The 22195-nt window shown below is 47.8% G+C and overlaps 1 protein-coding gene across 1 annotated transcript in view; it reads right to left on the bottom strand.

The window, feature by feature from the left end:
• TIMM50 (translocase of inner mitochondrial membrane 50) overlaps positions 1–22195 on the bottom strand; it is a 34769-nt gene that overhangs the window by 5758 nt on the left and 6816 nt on the right. Inside the window, exons 4-7 of the mRNA XM_081922255.1 lie at positions 10907–10928; positions 4639–4697; positions 2450–2569; positions 1984–2088 (exon numbers count right to left, since the gene is read on the bottom strand). Of these exons, the coding sequence (XP_081778381.1) occupies positions 1984–2088; positions 2450–2569; positions 4639–4697; positions 10907–10928 (306 nt within the window). The remainder of the gene's footprint in view (positions 1–1983; positions 2089–2449; positions 2570–4638; positions 4698–10906; positions 10929–22195) is intronic.

The following is a 22195-nucleotide window of genomic DNA, read 5'->3' as shown; positions in this document are numbered from 1 at the left end:
CTGTGGCTCCGCCCCAGCTGCAACAAAACAGGTCTCTCCCGTATCGGTCTCTACAGCCGCAGCAAGCGCTGTAACCTTCCGAGAGTTTGACTTCATGCTGAAAGGCACACTCTCCCATCGAGACAGAGAAATGCTGACATCTGGTCCAAAACTGGACAAGCCTGCACCATTTCCCAAATACGCTCAGGCTAGGCTTTCCCTGGAAGGCATTCCATAAACGTGGACCAGCTACCAAAAAACACCCTCTTTAATGTGTCTGCTCTCTTAGGAAGGGGTCATCAAGTGGGTGTTAAATTGTGAAGCATCACAGATTAACGCACGTCGTCTTTTTGCCCTGTTTACTGGAGCCACAGCTCTGAAGGCAGATAGCGCTTTAGACCTGGGCTTAACAGAATCACATGTGCTAAGAGCAAACAAGCCAGGCTGCTCCCTTGTCTTCTGCCCACAAGTCTCCTGGCCGTGCTGTTGTTCTCTCCCCACAAGGACAGGCCCACTCAATTAGCACAGTAATAGCCTGGATTCAATGGGCTGAATGGCGGTCCGACTGGACCCATACATATTCAAATGAGCAGCGGCACGCTCCCCTGTGGGACTCCCCTCCCGCCACTCAAGCGTGAGAAAGGAGAAGTGGAAGGGAGGAGGCTGACCCAGGAGGGTGCTGAGCAGGCAGGCCGGCCGGCCCTCTCCTACAGGACACAAATTCCTGACTCCGCTGCAAGGCTTTGGGGACCCCCAACCCCAACTGTGGACCCCTGCCAGCCCTTGCACCACGCAGGTGTGGGATGTGGCACTTGGCACAGAATTCAGGATCTCAAGAAGCCCAGAGTTTCTTTATTTTTTACTGAAACAGCAAACTTCTAGCGATTATGGTTCCTGAGATAAGATGGGCAACAGTCTGGGGTGGAGCTTTCATGTCCTTTCCCCACATCCAACAAAAGCAAAAGATGGCAAGTGTGCTCGAGTTGCATGATTAATAATAATAATAATAATAATAAAATGTTATTTATATCCTGCCCTCCCCAGCCAAAGCCGGGCTCAGAGCGGCTAACAACCGTAAAATAACAGTTACAGATAGGTAGCCGTGTTGGTCTGCCATAGTCAAAACAAAAAAAAAATTCCTTCCAGTAGCACCTTAAAGACCAAGAACTAAAGACCACCTTAAAAACCAAGAACTATACCAAGAACTAACTTAGTTGGTCTTTAAGGTGCTACTGGAAGGAATTTTTTTTTTGTTTTAACCGTAAAATAATACAGAATTATATAATCAATTCATTATAAAATCAGTTCAAATCAAATTAATAGCAACCATTGGGCTAGAGTTCTGTGAAGAATTACCAAAGGAGGGGGTCAGGCTGTGCCTTGGCCAAAGACCTGGTGGAACAGCTCCGTCTTGCAAGCCCTGCAGAAAGATGTGAAGTCTCACAGGGCCCTAGTCTCTTGTGACAGAGCATTCCACCAGATCGGGGCCACGGCCGAAAAAGCCCTGGCTCTGGTCGAGGCCAGCCTAACCTCTCTGTGGCGTGGGATCTCCAAGATCTTTTTGTTTGCAGACCGTAAGGTCCTCCGCTGGGCATACCAGGAGAGGCGGTCCTGTAGGTATGTCTAAGTATTTGAGGAGTGGGTGTGTGTGTTAGTGTATGGGGTCCAGCCTTGACCTTTCTCTGGGCTCTTACATTCCCACAACCCTTTTAAGTCCTTCATTCTTACGACTCTCTTCAAGGCTCTCCCACTTTCCAGCCTGCCTTGAGTGGCTGCAGGTAGAGAAGCAGCCCTGCAGCCCTCCTTAACACACCCTGAACACACACAAAAACACAAGCGGAGGAGGGAGGGTTTGTGGGGAATACGCCGCCGGAGGAGGAAAGTGGCACACACCTATATTTCCGCCTAGGCAGAGCCATCTTTGCTTCCTGGGATCAGGGTCCCAGGGTCAGAAGCTAAGGAAGCCAAGCCATGCCTGGCAGGGGGCAGCGACAGAGCACTCACCATGCCCGTTTCAGAGGTGAAGATGACGATTTCAAAGAGAGGCGCCAACTGCTGGAACAGGTTGTCAATGCCTGGCCTCTTCTTGAAGCGCCAGCCGGTCACTAACTGAGGGAAGGGGGGGAGAACAGCGTCAGGGCAGTTGGGGTACAAGAGGCGAGAAAGTGGAGCCTTGGGAGAAAGATACAGAACCAGCTGCACAGAAAGAGCGCTTGCCAACCAGCACAGATCAACGCTGGCAGGAGACCAGGAAAAGTCCATGACCCGTCCCCAAATACTAAGGCAGCTCTTTCTGCATATCCCAGCTACTGCACTGCAAACAGGAGTGCAGGAAACAGTCCCCTGTGCTGTCCGTCAAGGGATAGGCTACCATATCACTTAATCTGACCTAGTAATACTCAGGTGGGGTGGGGGAAAATGAGCACGTTTGCTACACCTCCCTAAATGCTGCCCCAGGATGGATACGCACCGACCATTCCGGATGAAGGAGAACATCTGTGAGTTCGATGACTAGAGTGTAAGGGGGCTGGTAATAGGGCTCCTTCAGGGGGTCTGGGAGCAGCTTAGGACTGGTTGGCTCTATGATCATCTGCAGGAGACACAAACAAAGAGCAGCAGCAGTTAAAAGAGTGGAGGACAGACCCTTCCTTCCTTTGGGGCGTCCAACTTAGAGGTTACCAGAGCGTAAGAGACAGACGTTAGGCTGTCTCTGTCCACACAGGGCATGGGTAGGCAAACTAAGGTCCGTGGGCTGGATCAGGCCCAATTGCCTTCTAAATCTGGCCTGCGGACAGTCCAGGATCGCCGTGTGGATCGCCAGTGCGCACGTGTTCTTTCCCTTTCCCTCTCACAGCAGTGGTGGCTCCTCCCTCCCTCCTCCTGGCTTCTCCCTGCCCTGCCTAGATGAGGAAGGGGGCTGGGCTCTGTTGGTGACAGCCCCTCTCCGGAGCCCTTTTACGCACCTCTCACCGTCCCTCGTTCATTCCCCCCCCCAACATAGTCCGGCTCCCACAAGGTCTGAGGGACAGTGGACCGGCCCCCTGCTGAAAAAGTTTGAGGACCCCTGACATAGGGGCACATTAGGGCTACCAGCCAAAGCTAATGGAGTTTAATTACTTTCTAAGTATAATCTTTCATTATCTGATGACACCTTCAGTTCTGGTCTGGTAAAAAGGAAGGAAATAATTAACAACAGCACCAGCAGCAGCTGTTCTGGAGCTGCATACAGAGGAGAGGATCAGATCCAGACTGCTTCAATTATGTCCAAACAGTTGTTCTGATCTGTACATTTTATTACTTCTTTCAATTAAGCACAGAAACACAACACAGTGCAAGTTTTTCTTTTCTTTGCAAAGACCTTCAAACTTTGCAGTTCGTTTTAAAGCCAGTTTTCACATTAATCCAGACAGACCGAAAAGCCAAGGTGCGTTCTTGCAGCTGCCACAAGGATAAAGTCTTTGTAGAGCGGACTCCCCCCCCCCAAGCTGTGCCTGGTGATGGTCCTTAAACGGACCGTGAGCGCCCAAGCAAGCAAAGCTGTCGGGCTCCAAGCAGCTTGCACGCTGGCAATGGCAGAGTTCAGGCCAGCGATTTTATCACCCTGGCGGCAGATGGGACTCTCAGCGCACAGCAGCGGCAAGAGGCACAGAGGTGCTGATAGCAAAGCAATAACCCAGGAGCAGAAACCATACAGATACTGTCACAAAAAACTCAAGGCCCGTCAGGCTTGGTGACTGGTGGTTTGGTTCCTTATTCTAACCAGCCCATCCACCTGCACACACTTCAATCTCACAAGGGTAGTTTGGGAAGAGAAGACTGAGAGGCGAGAAGGTGACAGTCATCTTCAGATATCTGAAGGGCAAGCTTGTTTTTTTGAGGGGGGGGGGGTTTGCTGCTCAAGAGGGTAGAAACTGAGCCAATGGATTCAAATCACAAGAAAGGAGATTCCAAGGGAAGAGCTGTTTGACAGCGGAACGCACTCCACTGGAACTTGGGCTCTATTTTTAAAGCAGAGGCTGGATGGACATCTGTCAGGGGTTCTTTAGCTGCGATTTCTGCATTTCTGTGTGTAAGACTTGGTTTAGATAATACTAGCTCATCGGTTAGATGCCTGGAGTCCATCTTCATAAGTTACTTATAAGTTCTGAGCTCTGTGTGTGTGTGTGTGTGCGTGTGGAAAAGCAACAACTGTTTTCAACATACAAACCCATAATAAGCCATGACATTGGCTTAAATGCAGAGCATAAAGCCGACAGAAGAAAGAGTTCACAGCCACTGGCACAGGCGGACAAAGGCTCTGGGTGCCCCTGGGCTGAAATCAACAAAACTGCTGCTAAGAATTCAGAGTAGCAGCACCCATTTGCAAACAGGTGTTTCAACGGGAGAAAACAAAACCAGCTTTTCTTCTGGTCACAGCACTTAACACTGGCAAAGGAGTGTTAAGGTCTCCTTGTCTTTCTCCACAACCAGGAACTTGCTTTAAACTTAAAGGACCCGAGGGCCTGAACTCCTGGGACACAGAAGTGCCTGCACAGCAACTTACCTTTTTAAAAAACCAGTTAGGATACAGCTCCTGCCGACACTTAGGGGAAGCCAATTTTTACGTCTGGGGAGGATCAGGAACAGATCCTGAAAAGGGACCACAGAAGGCTCACTCACCTGCCTGTAATCTTTAAAGTATTTGTACGATCTTCGGAGCTGCTGGATCACTACGGGATCTGAAAGCCAAGTTAGAGAACAGGGTCACCATGGGAAACACCTTGCAGGAATGTCAAGGCACCTGAGTCCGTGCTCTGCACATGTCTGAACTTCGTTTTCCCCCTCCAAATACTTGGAGGGGATTTTTCGTCAAGGAGGGACGGTGCATGTCTCTGCGCTGGTAGACTTTACTCACGCCGATGTGCCTTTCTGCTTTAACTGTCAAGGCTTCAGGCAGAGAATCTAGGGGGACCTAGCAAACAGTCTCAGCTCCTTCAGAAATCAAGAACTACACTTCCTGGGGAATCTTTGGGGGGCTGGATAAGCTATTCCAGTTATATCTGTTTCAAGCCAGTTTATGTTCAAGCTGGCTTGTTGTTTCATTTATCACTGGGAAGGAAAAACTCCCTCCCGGGCTGCAAAGTGTTCCCAGAACCAAGAGAGGTAATATTTAGCTGTGATTCCTTGCCTTTGCAGGGGGAATGAGCTAGATGACACTTTGGGTCCTGTCCAAGTCTGCAATTCTATGATTCTGTTGCTGCAGCAGCAGCTAGTAAGCGTGAGGCTGCCAAAAGTTAAATCTATCTGTGAATGGGTATTAACCAAGCAGGGCTCTGTGGCTGGCAGCTTAGCCGGGGCTCCCTGTTCTGTAACCCCCCCCCAGTCCCCCCCCAAGCCATCTGATGCAGTTTGAACATATGCGGAGTCCTGCAGTCCTTCCAAAAGAATACTAATGGATTCCTCAATTACCAGCTCACTTAAGCAGAGGTCAGGCTGAAGAAGAAAGAGCGTGTGAGCCGAGACCACAGTCCCACACCAGCGCTGTTAACTATCCCTCTGAGATTACAGCTTCAGCATCTTAGCGCCAGGGTCATTCAAACAGAAACTGTAAGTTAATCAATCAAAGGCAGGCACATTGAATGGGGCGTAATTTGGGAGCCATTGTCATGATAATTCAAGCTGAGCAGCTGGGGAGGATGACTGGCTGCACCAAGACGCAGGCAAAAGGGATTCAGGTGTCTGCCAGGGGCTTATATGGTGGAATTTGGCTGAGAGGCTGCCGCCTGAAACGCCTCATTTTTAGACAGTTGGCTGCAACAGGAAGGAACGAAGTTAAAGCGGTATTAATGCTCATCCAACTTGGATGCACCAGAACCCGTTCCAACTTTTAGATCAATCTCTTCTCTCGGTCAACAGAGCCTGTGAGAGCTTTTCTTGAGGAGGCTCTGTGCACCACAGAAAGATGCAACTGGCCACGATAATACAGTCTATGTTGTCGACTGATTTCAAAGCAAGCGGCCACTTGTGCTTCAAACACTTGCTTCAGTGTCTGCACATTTCTAGTGACCTACGACGTTACGCTATAAAAAAATTAAGGCCGTTGGTTTTGTTTTCTAGAAACCAGCTTAAAAATTCTGGCAGGCATTCGCTTTTGATATCTGGTTTGCTGCAACAAAGGACAGGATCAGTCTTCCAGCTCTGTATATGTAAATAGGCTGGATAAGTAGGGGTGGGGTGGGCAGCAAGATTTAGACCATTTTGCACCATATATTAAATTATCTAATAGACTGGATTTCTATGTCTCAAGGAATGCTCTCCTCCCACTCATCCACCTGCACTTGGGAGCTTCTGAAGAGGCTTTGCTTTGGCTTCCATCTGACGTTAGCCCCAACAACAGATGTGGGAAACAAGTAATAAGAATAAGAATAAGAATAAGAAGTATATGCTCTCATCTGACTGGGTTGCCCCAGGGTGGTTTCCAACAAATTAAAACATCAAACATCAAAAACTATACCTTTGGCCCTCCAGATGCCACTGAACTACAACTCCCATCATCCCTGGAAACTGGTCATGTTTGACGGAGCTGATGGGAGTTGTAGTTCAGCAACACCTGGTGGGCTAAGGGCTCCCCAGCCCTACTCTATAAGGAGCAGGGCTTTCACTATGGCAGTCCTAAATTTCTCTAAGATCCAGCTCCTCTCTGCTGTCTTTTCGAAGGAAGCCGAAGACACTTTTCCCCCAAACGTCCTTGATTTTAAAGACGTTTGGCTTTGTTTCTTGCGCTGCTTCTGCGGCTGTTTATTGAACCTGGGCTCTTGATATCACCTGCCCATTTTACTGGCTGCTGTTTCCATTCTATGTTGTAAAATGCTAGCACAGCGTTTCCCAAACTTGGGTGTCTTCAGCTCTTTTTTTGGACTACGATTCCCATCATCCCTGATCACTGGTCTTGGGATGATGGGAATTGTAGTAAAAAACAACAACACCCAAGTTTGGGGAAGACTGTGTTAGACACCTCCCAACGAATGGTGAGCTATTTTAAAAGCTAAGCTTTTAAAGATTCCTTAGGGGGAAGTGAGCTGACAGTTAAATAAGACACAAGGAGAGCGAAGGAGGGTTGCAGAGAGAAATTTCGGTGCTCCCAGCACAAGGACCGGGACAGAGCAGCTTACACAAAACGTGCCAACAGGAACCTGTACAACTTTCTGTCAATGGGTGGATGAGGTTGGGGAGTGAGCTGAAAATCTGGACGGCAGGGAAAGTGGTGGGAAGTGTAAACGGGGTGAGGAGGGGGTGGGGTGGGGAAGAGAAATAATAAATCTATTGTGGGCAACAATGGGGCCACGACTGGAGAATGCCTTTTAATCTGCTGGGAGCATATGCCAGGCCGGCTGAAAGGAGCTGGTGAAAGAAGCTTCCTATCCCAGGCAAAAAAAAAACACACCCCACAACACCCTCCCCTCCCTACTGGCTTCCTACATATTTTATTGGGAAAGTTCCCCTAACTGGGCAATCTGCTTTCTGAAAGCCCTGCACTAAGTTCCATCTGGCCTTCTATTGTACAGACTCCCCACCCCCAAGAGCCTCCGTTCGCTTTTGAAACTCCTGGACTGCGAAAGCCTGTTAAATAAATTAATAAATAAGTGACCCCGCTCATGTGCAAGTATTTCAGGACAAGGGAGCTAGAAATAGCCCAACAGTGTCCTCACTAAATCAAGCTCAAAAGTGTGCATTTTTTTGGCAAGGGGCAAACGTTGTTGATGATGCACCAGGGAGGGGAGGCTGGGAAGAAGACGGTTGCTCAGTGGAGCGGGACCGTCGGAAACACCCAAAACTAAGCACTCCGAGGCGAGAATCACGTCTGGGGGCTCCCGTGGACCAGAGGCTCACATAGGGTGTTGTCCCAGCCAAAGTGGCAGCTGCAAAGTGAAATCTCAGGCAACCAAGACACGCCAATAGCGTAGCTGTCAACTTTTCCCTTTTCTTGCGAGGAATCCTATTTGGAATAAGGGAATTTCCCTTAAAAAAAGTTGACAGCTCTGCAATGGTACGGAAAAGGAGGGGCCTCTGCAAACCCGATTCTCTCCAGGTATTTGTGATGACAACGCCCGTCATCGCTCTGGGCCGCTGGTCATTCTGGTGTTCGAAACACCTGATGAGCGCCAGGTTGGAGGAAGCTGCTTCAGAGTCTGACCCAAAGCTCTCGCTCGCCGCAGGATTCTGTCTTGAAATCTGCCTCTCCACCTGCCCCTCTCTCTTCAAAAGCGGAATAGCTAAGGAGGACATCTGGAATGCCTATGGCTTTGCTTTGCCCCAGGGGGACAGGCACACACCCCCTCGCACCCCCCTCTCCCCTGCCCCAAAGGCTCCCCGTCTCTCCATTCATTCGCATCGTAACCTCAGTGACTGCTCTTTGCCTCCAGCAGCCCCCAAGAACGGGCACTGGGGGGTGGGTGGGTGTCTGTGGGGCGCAGCAGAAGCATTGTGAACTCCCCCCCCCCGGCACAAGTTCTGCCTGACCTTCTGTTCTCAACAAGGGGCAGGCGTGCTGTTTATGCACCGGTACATCTGCTCCCAAGGCAGCCGCAGAAAAAAGCCTCCTCCCCAAACCTTTCACCCGTCCAATTAGAAATGTAAAGCAATTCTGGTTATTCCTAGAAGTGTTACGTGGGGTTTTAATTCCCCGCCCCCCTGTAAAGAGGAGGGTGGGTGAGCAGGTCACGCTTGTTGCTGTTCCCTTACTCTCTGGTTTAACACATCAAGGAATTAACATATTTATAGCTTAACTTCTGGGGGATTTCATCTCTCCCCCCCAGCCTGCCCACCAGACTTCTCAGCTGCTTAAATTTAAAATGCTAAAGACAGGCTCAGGCTTTTATCAGATGTGCCTTGAGCTGCGAAGAAGGTGCCTGAGAGGGAACATCTATTGATGAACACACGAAATGCTGTCATGTCCCAAGTTGAACCTGGGTCAAACAGCAGCTTTAATGTAAAACCCTTGAGAACTAAGAACGGTGGCCCTTTCCCCCATTCTAGTGTTTTTAACCTTTGTTCTGTGCAGCTTTAAGGTCAGGCTGCAACACAGGATACTTCAGACTTCTCCAACTTGGTGCTCTGGAGATGTTGTTGGGACTACAACTCCCATCATGCCCCAAACACTGACCATGCTAGGTGGGACTAAGGGGAGTGCAAAGTGCCTGGAGGTCTGCAGATGAAAATATAGACTATATGGAACTTGCCGAACTGACAGGGAGACTCCGTGACCAGAGAGAAGAGACGGTGGAAGAAGATTGGAAGACGTTTAAAGAATATTTGAAAAAAATATGCTAATATTTAAATCTTAGAATGGCTTTGGAAGTGGACATAGGTTGTAGGGTTAGAAGTTAGTGTATTTTAAAACAGTATTATTTGTAAGGGATAAAATGTGAAGATTCTTATGGTAAAAGTACCGTATTTTTCACTCCATAAGGCGCACCTACTTTTTTGGGGGGGGGGGGGAATTCAAGAAAAAAAATTATTTAAAGGTAGCGCTGAGCAGAGCCTGTATGCATCCCAGCCTCTGCTTAGCGCTCCCTTTCATGAGTGTGTGGAGTGTGTGTGTGGTGCTTGCAGGCTTTTCCCTAAGGAGGGAGATGGGCAGCCCCTCACTGATGGGCTGGCCTTCTCGGGGAAAAGCCCCCAAGAGCCACACACACACTCCGTGCAGCTCTTTAAAGGGAGCGCGGCTCTTGGAGGCTTTTGCGGGAGGTGGGGGAAGTGAGAGCCTCGCTCTGTCCCTTCCCCTACCTCCCGCAAAAGCCAGGGATAGCCGCAGGAAGCCTCCCCTGGGTTGCGGGATGAAGGCTCCTCGCTGCCCTGCAGAGGCTTCACGGGCTACCCCAGAGCTGCTCAGGAGCTTCTCAGGGCTGGTGGGGGAAGCCCGGCTTTCCCCCACCCCCAGCCCCAAAAAGCACATTGGGGAGCACCTCCCAGAGCTTGTTGGGGCTGGCGGTGGGGGAAGCCTGGGCCACCCCCAGCCCCAGGGACCACACATTCACTCCATAAGATGCACAGACATTTCCCCTTAGATCTTAAGAGGAAAAAAGTGCGTCTTATGGAGCGAAAAATACGGTACGTGTGATTAAAAAATGGTTAAAATTATGATATATATGTAAACTGCTAAAGATGAGGTAAAATGAAAATCAGAAGGGGGGGGGGACTTGGGGAAGCTCACCTAACAATGTTTAGAAAAAATAAGGATAAGACAAGAATCTGTTTGTATTGTTTGTTTTTCTGTTTGTGTTGTTTAGTTGTGTTATAAAATGAATAAAAAATTTTGGAAGAAAAAAAACAAAAGTGCCTGGAGGTCACGAGGCTGAGGAAGGCTGCACTCAATGACACTTCCGCTAGTCATCACGCTCACCACGTTTCCATCCAGAGCATACATAAAGCTCTCTTCTTATATCAGCACTCAGAAAGCTGCCTAGCAGGCCTTAGAAGCCACCAGAGTACCTGTTTCGCTCTCAAATGCACTCAAATCTGGTCCACACAAACGGTGAGCACTCATCACTGTGCTGAGAAAGTACCACAAGGGCTAGTTGTCAGGTAAGCATGAATCTTACGGCTTTTCAGCTGCTCCAGTTCCACGTTTGACTGATTAGCCATTACAAAAACGTCAGGAGATAATTCAACTGAAACGTGGAGAACATTCAAATGCCTGCAACACAACGGCATCTGCAATATCTGAGGTGGGAATTGGCATATTTGTAGGGATGAAAGCATGGAATTCTTAAAACATAAAAAGCCCAAGCGCTGACTAAGGTATTCCGAGGCGCAGAAAGGCCCCTAGAACATCTCTTTCTCAAGTCTTCAGGTGCTACCAACAAGGGTTCTCCTCTGCCTAGCTTGCTGTGACCCCAACATATCAAGGCGACTTTTAAAAAGCAGGAAGGATGGTCTGCCTACTCACCGTTATCAAACTCATCAGGGATCTGCAAAGAGAAAGAGAAGGTAGTATAATTCTTTTGACTTAGTTTTTGGGCTTCATCTATTGTTTACTTATTACATTTCTATTCTGTCCCCCCCCCCCCCGCAAAAGGAGCCCGGGGAGGCAAACACATCAGCCTTAAAACGCAATTAAAAAACCACAGCAACATACCTATCCTGAAAGCAAGCAAAGCTGGAGGAAGGATTTTCATGCAAGTGTTTTACTAATTTCAGCTTGTTCCGCCTTATGAAGCAAGAGCCCTGGCATCCCTATTTTATCAGCAATAAAAGAAAAATGGGCAGAGAAGCCCAACCAATTCAAGATTCTGGACCAGGAGGATCCAAATTCCCACCTGGGACCACGCAGCTGCCTTTTACCTTTGATGGGCACCAGAAAACCTCGAAAAGGGAAATGCATCTTTATAGGCTTGCTTGGTCTACATTCGTTTTATTCATTTAATTCATATACACCCTTCATCTGAGGATCACAGGATGGTTTACAGTATAAAACTACAAAAATGCATAGCACAATAACAAACAAAACCATATCCCGCCCCCCTGTTTAAAAGGCCATCGATTGTTTAATTAGCCAAAGGCCTAGGAGAAGAGGAACGATTCACCTGGTGCTAAATGTACGTAATGAAGGCCCAAGACAAGCCTCCCTGGGGAAGGCTTTCCACAAATGGGGAGCCACCCAGGAAAGGCCCATTCCTGTGTTGCCACCTTCTGGACCCCTCGTGGAGGGGGCACATGAAGAAGGGCCTCAAATGATGATTGCAGGGTCTGGGTAGGTTCGTATGGAGAGAGGTGGTCCTTGAGGTACTGCAGTGAGAAAGGCTTCTATCTCACCACAGATCAATATGTGGGTCAATGAGCCATGAGAGATCAGGATAATCTTCAAGGGTGAAGACAGCCCAGGCTGGGCGTTCGGAAGGGCCACCCTCCTTGGCGCCTCCCAACTGTTAGCTTGATCTGGGGAGGCAATTCTTACATGATGGACACAGGGGTCAGCAAACTCTTCAGCAGGGGGCCAGTCCACTGTCCTTTCAGACCTTGTGGGGGGCCGGACTATGTTTTTTTGTAGGGGACACGAAATAACGAATTCCTACGTCCCACAAATAACCCAGAGATGCATTTTAAAATAAAAGGGCACATTTTACTCATGTAAAAACACGCTGATTCCCAGATGGTCCACGGGCCGGATTGAGAAGGCTATTGGGCCGGATCCGGCCCCTGGGCCTTAGTTTGCCTACCCATACGCTAGAGCTCAGTAGCAGAATGGATGCATCCATTGCTCAGGTGTCTCCAACAAGCCAGCCAAATCTCACCTGTGAAAATGCTCTTGGAACGAGGCTGCATAGCAGCGGCATGACTTGCTTCCTTCCTTCCTTAAATGTTTACAGAGCAGCAACTACCTCAGGGATGTGGCAGCTGTGGACAGTGGTTTCATGCTGGCTGTTCCTCCAATGCAGACGGGTCAGTGGAAAACAGGCAGGGTCAAAATGGGCAACAGGAAGGAAGAGTGGCACACACAGAAAACATGGGTTATTGTTGGTTTGTGTGTGTGTGTGTGTGGCGGGGGTGTATTTATTTCCCATAACCCACAGCACCCTTCCAGGAGCAGGGACCTATTTTTAAAAAGGACAGGCAGGATATGGTAGAGACCCAGACACGGAGGAAGCTTAGCAAAACAACGCTTGGGTACAACAAGAGGAATTGACATGGCTTGGGGGGGGGCCGTGTTTGCTCTGCAGAGCTGGTGGAAGCCACAACGTGGGTTCAGGAGTTGTCATTGCTGCACCTATGCAAAGATGCCCTAGGGCAGCCTTCGACGTCTGTCAGCTGTCTGGACTTGCATCCTGGTGCTGATGCAAGTTGTAATCCAAAGGGCACCAGAGTTGGCGAAGGCTGCCCTAGGAAGACAAGAAACAGGATTTTGATGCAATGGAGGTTTTGTCACGGATTCTGGAGGCGGCACTGAGCAAAGTGCAGGACTATGTACTTCTTCTGTTGTATAAAGCTCTTACAAATTGTTTCGATCAATGGTGTGAGCTTCCCTGAGCTATTGTGTAAAGGCAGGGTATGAAAAGCCTCTCAGTTTATATGCCTCTTCCCAATGGAATCTCAATGGGGCCAATGGCATCAAATGAAATTAGTGTGAAAGGTACAGAAACAAATCAGACGCTCAATTTCTTTCCTCTTCGCACTTGCTGTCACCATTAGAAATATCCCTTAACTCTTCTCAGGCAGCAATAGGTGAGTATTTGGTGATCTCAAGTAACAGGATAGTTGCCACACTGCAGAATTAAGGCCACGTGTAGTGGTTAGAAGGTTGGGCTAGGACCTGGGAGAGAGACCAGGGTTCAAATCCCCCCACTCAGCCATGAAGTTCACAGGGTGACCTTGGGCCAGTCACTCCCTCTCAACCTAACCTACCTCACAGGGTTGATGTGGGGATTAATTGAGGAGGGGGAGAGCCATGCATGCCACCTTAAGCTCTTTGGAGGTAGGAGATAAACGCAAGAAATAAACAAATGGCAAATTTGCCCAGCTGTGATGCAAAATGATGCGCTAAATGCCGTAGGGGGAAGGAAACTGCTCTGACCCATTTTTTCTTCCTGCAGGTTACCTTGCCCAGGTTTGGCACATCCTGACGGACCCCACCAGTGACAGACACCCAAGCAAAACAAAGGCATCTGCAGTATAGCTATTAGTGAGAGTTCAGCCCACTGCCAAGAGACTACACTTACCATGTCGAAAGCAACAATGAGCATGCCCAGAGTGCTTCTTTGCATTAACCGCAACCAGCCATGACTGGGGGGCGTATTCCCAACACCTGACACCTCTGCTTTTAGGAGTCAGCTACCACTTTTGAGCTGGGGGTTATTCCATGTTGTGCTTGACAAAGTAACTTGAGCTTTGGGGCTGCAGCCAAATGGCTCTCACACCTTTTAGCTGAGGGGCTGCATCAAGGGACAGAGCTGCGCTGCGCAATCAATGAAGAGGCTTCAGCAAGCTCCACACAGCATGTTTCTATAAACACTGCCCTAATCGCCCTGACCCTCATGTGCCCCAGGTTTAGATACCATAGAGCCCCCGAGCCCCCATTTCAATCACTGTTCTCAAGCTCACAGTGCCAACAGATTTTTCAAAGGGTAACTATAGCAGGGAGTTGTTTTAGTAATTCTGATTCAACACGAGTCTTGAAAACTGCTTTTGCACTGCCCAGCTCCCTTCTGGGTGTCTGGCGGACGATGGGGAGGCACCCACAACTGAGAAAGCCTCTGCCCTCAAGAAGTTCTATGGGCTGACTTACTCCTTCATGCCCTCTTGCCGCAAGAATAAGAGAGCAGGGAGTGGGTATGTCTTTAAGCAACACATATCCACACGTTGAACCTTTGTTACTGTTGAAGGCATTAATAGGATACGATTCTCTCCATCTCTTCTTTCCCAGAGTGCCTCCAACTTCTCCATAGAAAACAAGACCACTTCCTCTTTGGAAAGGAGCCATTCAGACTTGCAAACATCAGATTAAGATCCAAAGAAATGGAAGCAGTTCTACATGCCTAAGGATATTTTTAGCAGCCCCATGATCATCACACGGGCACAGTCTGTGAAACAGTTCGTGGTACACCTGGGGGACGTGTGTGTGTGTGTCTGTCTGCTGTTCTACGTCAAAACAAAAAAAATTCCTTCCAGTAGCACCTTAAAGACCAACTCAGTTAGTTCTTGGTATGAGCTTTCGTGTGCATGCACACTTCTTCAGATACACTCTGTTCTACGTATTATATTTATCTCCTTTCACGTCTGCTCAAACGCCTGTTTGCTTCTGAAGTAGCTCTCTAGTTCTGGGCCTTGGAATTTCCCCTCTGCATTTATGCCAAAACTATGGTACATCACTGCTTTATTTTCTCTATTAATCTGAATTTAGGAAGAAGTACTCTGTACTTCTGTACTCTAGCATGATGAGCACTGCTTCAAAGTTATCTGCAAACATCCAAATTCTGAACAGGATGTAAGTCTTCAGAGCAGTGGGGGAAGGGGGGGGGAAATCAAGTGAGACTGTCTTCTTAAATGGGTCAAAGCTTTGCATGCATGGATCTGTGTGCCTGAAGGACTTTGCTTTCCAGGTTGCCAAAGTTCTGTGCTGGTTGAAATTCAGGACCTGCAAATTTTGAATCTTTTTTACTTGTAACAGATATTTTCATTGATGCACAGGGCAAAGACGACTCACTGGAAAAGCCCAGCCCAGTTTGAAAGGCTCTATAGCGATGCACCAGCTGTTTTGAGTGCTGCAGAGTCCTTGAAAGCCACAACAGAATGGCTGCAAGCAAGATTTCATTGTTCGCAGACACAGGCGCAGGAGCCCAGCAGCTGCTGACCTGAAATGGGCAAGACCCCGCTACGAAAACAATGACCCATTCCTCTAGTCAAACAAGCTGCAGAAAGTCTTCCCACAAAGTCTTCGGCGCTGACCTGCTCTGGACAACGTCACGGCGGCTCTTGGCCTTGTAGATATGTTGCAAAGTACTGTAACTATACCGGGACTGTCCTTGTCAGAGCAGAGGCAGAATCAGGTCCAGAGTAAGCGCTCTTGGGTGAAACTAATTCTGTCAGTCACTGAACACACACATAGTTTATGAATCGCTTTGTTTTGCCTTTCCTCCGGTGTATGGGATTATGTAAAATAACTGGGAAATGGCAAGGCGAAGGACTTTAAGGCACAGCAAGACTAATCCAGTGTCTAATCTCCCAACTCCCTTTTGTACAGGGCAGTGGAACATTGGCTTGGCAGGGCAGGAAACTGGAGCTGACAAGGGGGCGCAAGCAGAGAACTAGCAGCTGTCAGAGGCCCTCCAAGCCCCAACTTTCTTGGACTTAACCAAATGCCACCATTGCTACCAAGTCAGCCCAACTGGGCATGTAAATACTGAAGAGCATCCTGGCACTTGCTGGCCCAAGTCAAGCAGCTCCCCAATTCAGATGGCATCCCCAGGGGCACCATTGTCTGGCTGGGTTTTAGAAGATAGATCTCTATACTGGTTTCAATCCAAGAAGACTCGAGGGATCATAAAGGCTGAGGGATTCACCAAAGTCTGTCGAGGTCAATGCACTGCAAACCCCGGCACTTCCAGGGAGCACATGCCCCCTGACACGCCTGCTGTGGAACACCTGTGCTTCGCAGAATATTCTGGCAAATGTTCTAGGGTGCAAAAACAGAGGACTGGCCAGGGCTTTTGGCTGCAATGTTTCCCTGCATGAATTGTCAGCATACCCCACAAGGAAACCATCTAGAATGTCCTCCCCCAACCCAGTGCCCCTCTGACTACAACTCCTAGTGCTCTCTGGGGCTGGCGGGAGTTGTCATCAAAAGCATCTGGAGGGCACCAAGTTGTGGGAAGGCCGTTTTTCTATAATATCTCTCCCCGAGCGCCTGCTCACTGCAAGAGATAATGTGCAGGAGGCAGACAAGCTGCCTTGAAAATAAGCTCACACACTACACTACACTGAGGATCCCCATTTGCTTCTGAGAAACCTGCAGAGTGTTGGAGAACGCAGTTTGAAAAGCACTGACCTAACAGATTATTTAGATGTTAAAGAGTGACGCTCAAGTTGTTTAGTGCTAGTCATTTAGACTGATTTTCCCCTAGTCTTCTGAATCTACTTTGCAGGACAGGGGTTCCAGGTTCCTTCAAAAGACAACTAAGACAGAATGTAAGAAGTGCCTCTGTGAGGATACAGGAGGCCAGATAAGCAAAGAGGAACAAGTGAGACAGTGCAGGATGCTATCCCACTGCAGCCATCCAAATTGACCCAGAGAAGCAGCAGATGGGATACCTGCATTACACAGACTGGGTGCATCAGCCAGCAAAAAGCGTTCAGATCGGTATTTTGTTCCCTGGGTTAACCAGTCTCAGCCATTAGGTGAATCTGAAGTTCAGCTCTCTGTGGATGTTTCTACAACCAAACACTTTCCACAGGAATCTCAAAACCAGTTCAGTTTGAAAGTTCAACAGTGCCACCTTGAGGGTTAGATCTGGAAAAGCACATACCACAGACACCAGGGTCAAATACACACCAGGACACCTACACGTGTGGTTAACAAAAAGGGCCTCTTTTCTACCTGATGTTCATAAGACATCCTTGGAGAAGATGTTAACTTCTTAAACATCAGCTCCAAAATGTTTAGGAGCCGTTAGGACCAAGTAGCTCAAAACACTGTGAACAAACTAATCCAAGCCCCTCGGTGCAAGTCTCCAACTTTTAAGCTGCTGAGAACTAGGAAGTTCTTCTAGCCCTAAGAGATATGCAAAAATTAAAACAAACTGTCAGATGTGCAATTCCAGTATGCACAAATATATGGGTTGACCAGGTTCTGAATTTTTTCCAGTTGTGCATCTTGGTGATAAGACATAAGAGGAAGCTGCTTTCAATTTCAATTTCCATCTTCTTCCTTGTTGCGCCTAAAATGTGCTATCTTCTAGCTCCCTCTTTTCTCTACTGTCACAAAGCTTCCCACCTTTCCAAGGTTCATCTGGATCCATAAGCCTTTTTTCAAGATATCCGTGCTGAAATATTTTTGGAACTCACCAGAATGAACCTAGTTTTGCATTTTGTTTAAAACCAGAAGCTGAAAGATCAATGCTGCGCACATGAAGGCTTGAAGAGTGACAAAGGAAATTTGTAATTAAAAAAAAAAAAAGATCAAGAAACTGCCTTCTGCAAATCCACACTTCCCAGAGAAGGAGGAAAAGGAAGAGTGTGGGAAAGAGAGGCAGATCAAAGGCCAGCCCCATTTTACAGCCACTTAGGCAAAGATGTCCAGACAAATCGGGTCCCCCTGAAGACCCTCTTGCACCCAGGTGATGCCATGCGACTTGCAGGAAGCTGTGAAGTGTGCCAAGGCCTTTGGAGAAGACACATTTGCTCCAGCCCAGGCGGCCGGAGCTTCATTGCGGCCATTCACATGAATGCGACAGGCAGCCTAAAAAGGGCTATTAACAAAACCAAAGGGGTTTTATTATGGCTCAAGAACAGCAGGTAAGGGAAAAGACACAAATACCTTTGAGAAAGGCAGGCGCACAACCACTTCAAAGCATGGCAATCCCCCAATGTCTCCACAGAAATTTCAGCTGTGAAAACCCTCAACTCTGCACCCCCTGTATCAGCTTGACAGACTATAAAGGGGATATATTTTGCTATAAACTTACAGCTGTGCACATTTCCAGCTTATTCTACTCCAGCAGCCATCGCCCACATTTTGCAGGAAGCCTGGGTGTAAAGCGTGAGTTCAAGGAGAATGGAGCTGCCCTCTGGGGACTCTGGTGCTCAGAGGCACATTTCACTGAATAAGGAAGGTAAATTTAGGTATCATGGCTAAGAGCCACAATCTAACCCGCATGAAACGGCTTTCCCTTTTGAAAGCAATGATCAAGTCCTCTGACAACATCAAGCATCAACATCAAGAAAAAAACAATGCTGTCCAGGGTTGTAAAGACTGCGGAGAGAATAATTGGGTGCACTCTTCCCACCTTAGATCAAATCTACGCTTCCAGGTGCCATAAGAAAGCTGCAGAGATAGCGCAGGATAGTGCGCACCCCAGAAATGATCTCTTTCAGCGTTCTGCCTTCTGGAAGAAGGTCCAGGGTTATAAAGACTAGGACTAGCCGTCTGAGAAACAGCTTCTACCCAAATGCAATTCTGGTTCTAAACACAGTGTAAGGAGTCTCTATGGGAGTATATTGTATTTAAAAATGGGGTATCAGAGTTTTTAGGGGGCTAACCAGGTTGGGATAGCCGGGATAGCAGGCTTGTTGGGTTTTGAATGTTTTATGTAGATTTTTCAATTTTGTTGTTCTGTATGGGACAATGACAATAAAGATTATCGTATCGTAGAGGCAAATGCAGGAACTCCTTTCCTTCACTTAGAAAGGGAAGAGACAAGGCATAGGCAAAAGAGGCTTGCATTCCGAGACTCCCCCCACCCCAGCGCACACACTTATGAAACGCACCTCTGCAAAAGAGGGAAGAGGGCAATTGTGCCCGGAAGGCCCTTGTTAGCACAAATGATCAAAAGCAGTAAGCTGGCATGCGCCAGCAATAAGCCGACCTGCTGCCTGCAAAGGTGAGAAGGAATTTGTGGACGCATGAAAGGAGCGTGTTAGCACCAACTGAAGGAGGTAGGTGGAGGGAAGGGAAGAAAGAAGGGCCATTCACCTGGGAGTGCTCCTTGCAAAGGAATATTGCAGGCAACTTCCCCAAGACAATTTAGCTGCTGTTTACAGCACAGTGAGAAGTGACAGCTTTGTCCTGAACATCAAAAGCTGCCCAGTTATAGAAAGGCAATAAGGAAGTCTTACCCACAGTTCAAAACAGTTAATTTGGGTATGTGACATGCAAGGCCACTAGCACTTCACACCTCCTTCCCTCAAGAGCACTCAAGGCTTGTGCTGCATATCAAAAGAGAGTAGACAGCCCTAATCAGCCTCCTTGAAATGGTTACAGGAGGGTACTAGTGTAGAAAGCAGAGATATTCCCCCTCTCCGCCCCACATGAAAAGCTAGGGAGGGTGAATCACAATTTTTACAAAGCACCAAAAATTTTGATAAAAAACAACACAGATTCTAATCTAGCTTCCAAGCTTTGCAATGCAATGTTAATTCAAAAAGCCCTACCCACCTACATAGAAGTAAGCTCCATTATGAGCAAACTTATGTAAGAATGAACAGTTAAAAAGCTGCAACCTCCACAAACACATTTGAACTCAAGGTACCCAAATTAATTGCACTTGCCAAAAGAATCCACTCATTGGCCGGTCATGTTAAAGGGGTGGGGGCTACAAAAAAAAGAGGCCCATGGAACGGGGTCCTTCACAGATATGCTGTAACCCTTAACCACCATCTGAAGCAGGTATAGCTGTTGTGCAATAAATAACCTTGCTTTGCTCCAGGTGTACACCAATACTGTATTATTTCAATAACAAGCAATTAAACCCAGTAGTATACAGAAGATTGCAGTGAACTTTATACACTAAGACTTTCCCATCCAGACTCCTACAAGAGATGAAGGAAACAAGTGTTTTGCCTATGTTCCCGCTCCTCTCACCAACAGCGAAATCTCAGAGGAGACCTGTAATAAACCCACAAATGGGCTATAACAGGAGGTTTTTCAACAATTAGCCCAATTAAGGCAATTGTTTCCAAAGGGATGCGTTAGGGAGCAAAGGGAGCCAGTAAAAGCCACAGTTGAATATGCAGAGCTATCCAGTTCAAGCTCCCAGGACAGCAGGTAGCACAAACTCCCACCAGCAAGGCCCATTCACACATCCATGGCAACATGTGCCTGCTACAATGAGGACCACAAAGCATTTATGGGAACCTGACTTCAGACTTCTCCCCACAGCCTCTTGCTGGTCTCAGGGCTGAGTCACAGTGGAACAGGAAGCAACCACCCACGTCTTTTTTTGGTGGCATAAAAGGGACTTGGGAAAGGTGGGGACTAGGCTCAGGCTAGCTTATATCCTGTGCTTAATGAAGAAACATATGTTCGCTTTGCTCCAAGTTAGGCTTGCCTGGTTTGCTCATATAGTTTGTTCAGGATCAGAGCCTGGAGTGGCAAGAGACATTTCAGAACGGGTGGCGGGAAAGGTATGCTGCATGCAGTGGGCAGATGACAATACCAGGAAGGAGAGAGAAGTAACTGGGAGTGCAGAAGCACTGGTGCCAGAAACTGAAGTGGTCTTGGAGGCTTAGGAAAGTCTTTTATCAACCCGCTGCAATCCTTTGGATTAATGAAATGCATTATATGAAAGCAGTCTAGAAACCTCAGCTGGTCAAGGGTAGAGAAACAAGATTGTTAAGTGGAGCTGGTTGATATGATATGATCAAATCACATCCAGTCCAGTTCTTTACCATCTACTTTGGTTTCCAATCCATTTCCAGGCCCAGTTCGACATAGGACGTTACCCAACACTGAGGCAGATCAGCAGTGCGGTATTATCTACACAGACTGGGAGCAGGTGGGGGGATCTTTCCCAGCCCTACCTGGTGATTGAACCTAGAATTGTCTGCATTCAAGGAATGTGTTCTAACTTTAAGATATAATAAATAATAATAATAATAATAATAATAATAATAATAATAATAATAATAATAAATTAATAATAATAATAATTTATTATTTATACGCCACCCATCTGGCTGAGTTTCCCCAGCTACTCTGGGCGGCTTCCAATCAAGTGTTAAAAACAGTACAGCATTAAATATTAAAACCTTCCCTAAACAGGGCTATGACCCTTTTCATTATGCTAGCAGTAAAAAGTAAAGGTAAAGGGACCCCTGACCATTAGGTCCAGTCATGGCCAACTCTGGGGTTGCGGTGCTCATCTCACTTTACTGGCCGAGGGAGCCAGCGTACAGCATCTGGGTCATGTAGCCAACATGACTAAGCTGCTTCTGGCGAACCAGAGCAGCGCATGGAAATACCGATAACCTTCCCACCAGAGCGGTACCTATTTACCTACTTGCACTTTGACATGCTTTCGAACTGCTAGGTTGGCAGGAGCAGGGACCGAGCAACGGGAGCTCACCCCGTGGCGGGGATTCGAACCGCCGACCTTCTGATCGGCAAGTCCTAGGCTCTGTGGTATAACCCACAGTGCCACCCGTTTCTCTCATGCTAGTGGTATTAGCCTTTAAAACTCTAATCATCTTGGGGCTGGGTTACTTCATGGATTGCCTCCTTCCATATATATAACTACCTTAGTATCTTCTGAGGGCTTTGTTTGGGTGCCTTCATTAAATGAGGTTTAGTGGGTGATTACTAGAGATCTAGCTATTTCAGCAAACGCCACAGCAGCGATGGAACGCCCTCCCCATCTAGGTTTGCAGCCCTCCCCATCTAGGTTTGCAGCCTCATTTTCCCAGGCTTTTTTTGTGTGTGTGTGTGCTTTTAAGGTATTTTATACGGCTGCTATTCCACTGCAAGTTTTGAACCTTGATTTACTCTGCTTCTGGTTTTACTCTGTTGTAGAATGATGCTTGTTGTAGTTTGTATAGTAAACCATCCTGGGAACTGGGCAGTATATAAATGCTGTAAATATTTAAAATTAAATACATCACTTCCTGGCAGACCTGCCCCCCCCCAAGCAGTGTAATGAATTCTGAAGAGTTACGCGTTCAAGGCTGAGCCCTGCTTGCCAGCAATGAGTTTACTGGAGAGCCATAAGGAGCTGGGGAGAACGAGGTGGAAGGCCTTCCAAGATGCCCTTAA

Source organism: Podarcis melisellensis, assembly GCF_964234715.1.
Source record: "Podarcis melisellensis genome assembly, chromosome: 8".
Classification (NCBI taxonomy): Eukaryota; Metazoa; Chordata; class Lepidosauria; order Squamata; family Lacertidae; genus Podarcis; species Podarcis melisellensis.
Note: the sequence above shows the minus strand (reverse complement) of the source record. Positions and strands in the feature narration are given on the sequence as shown.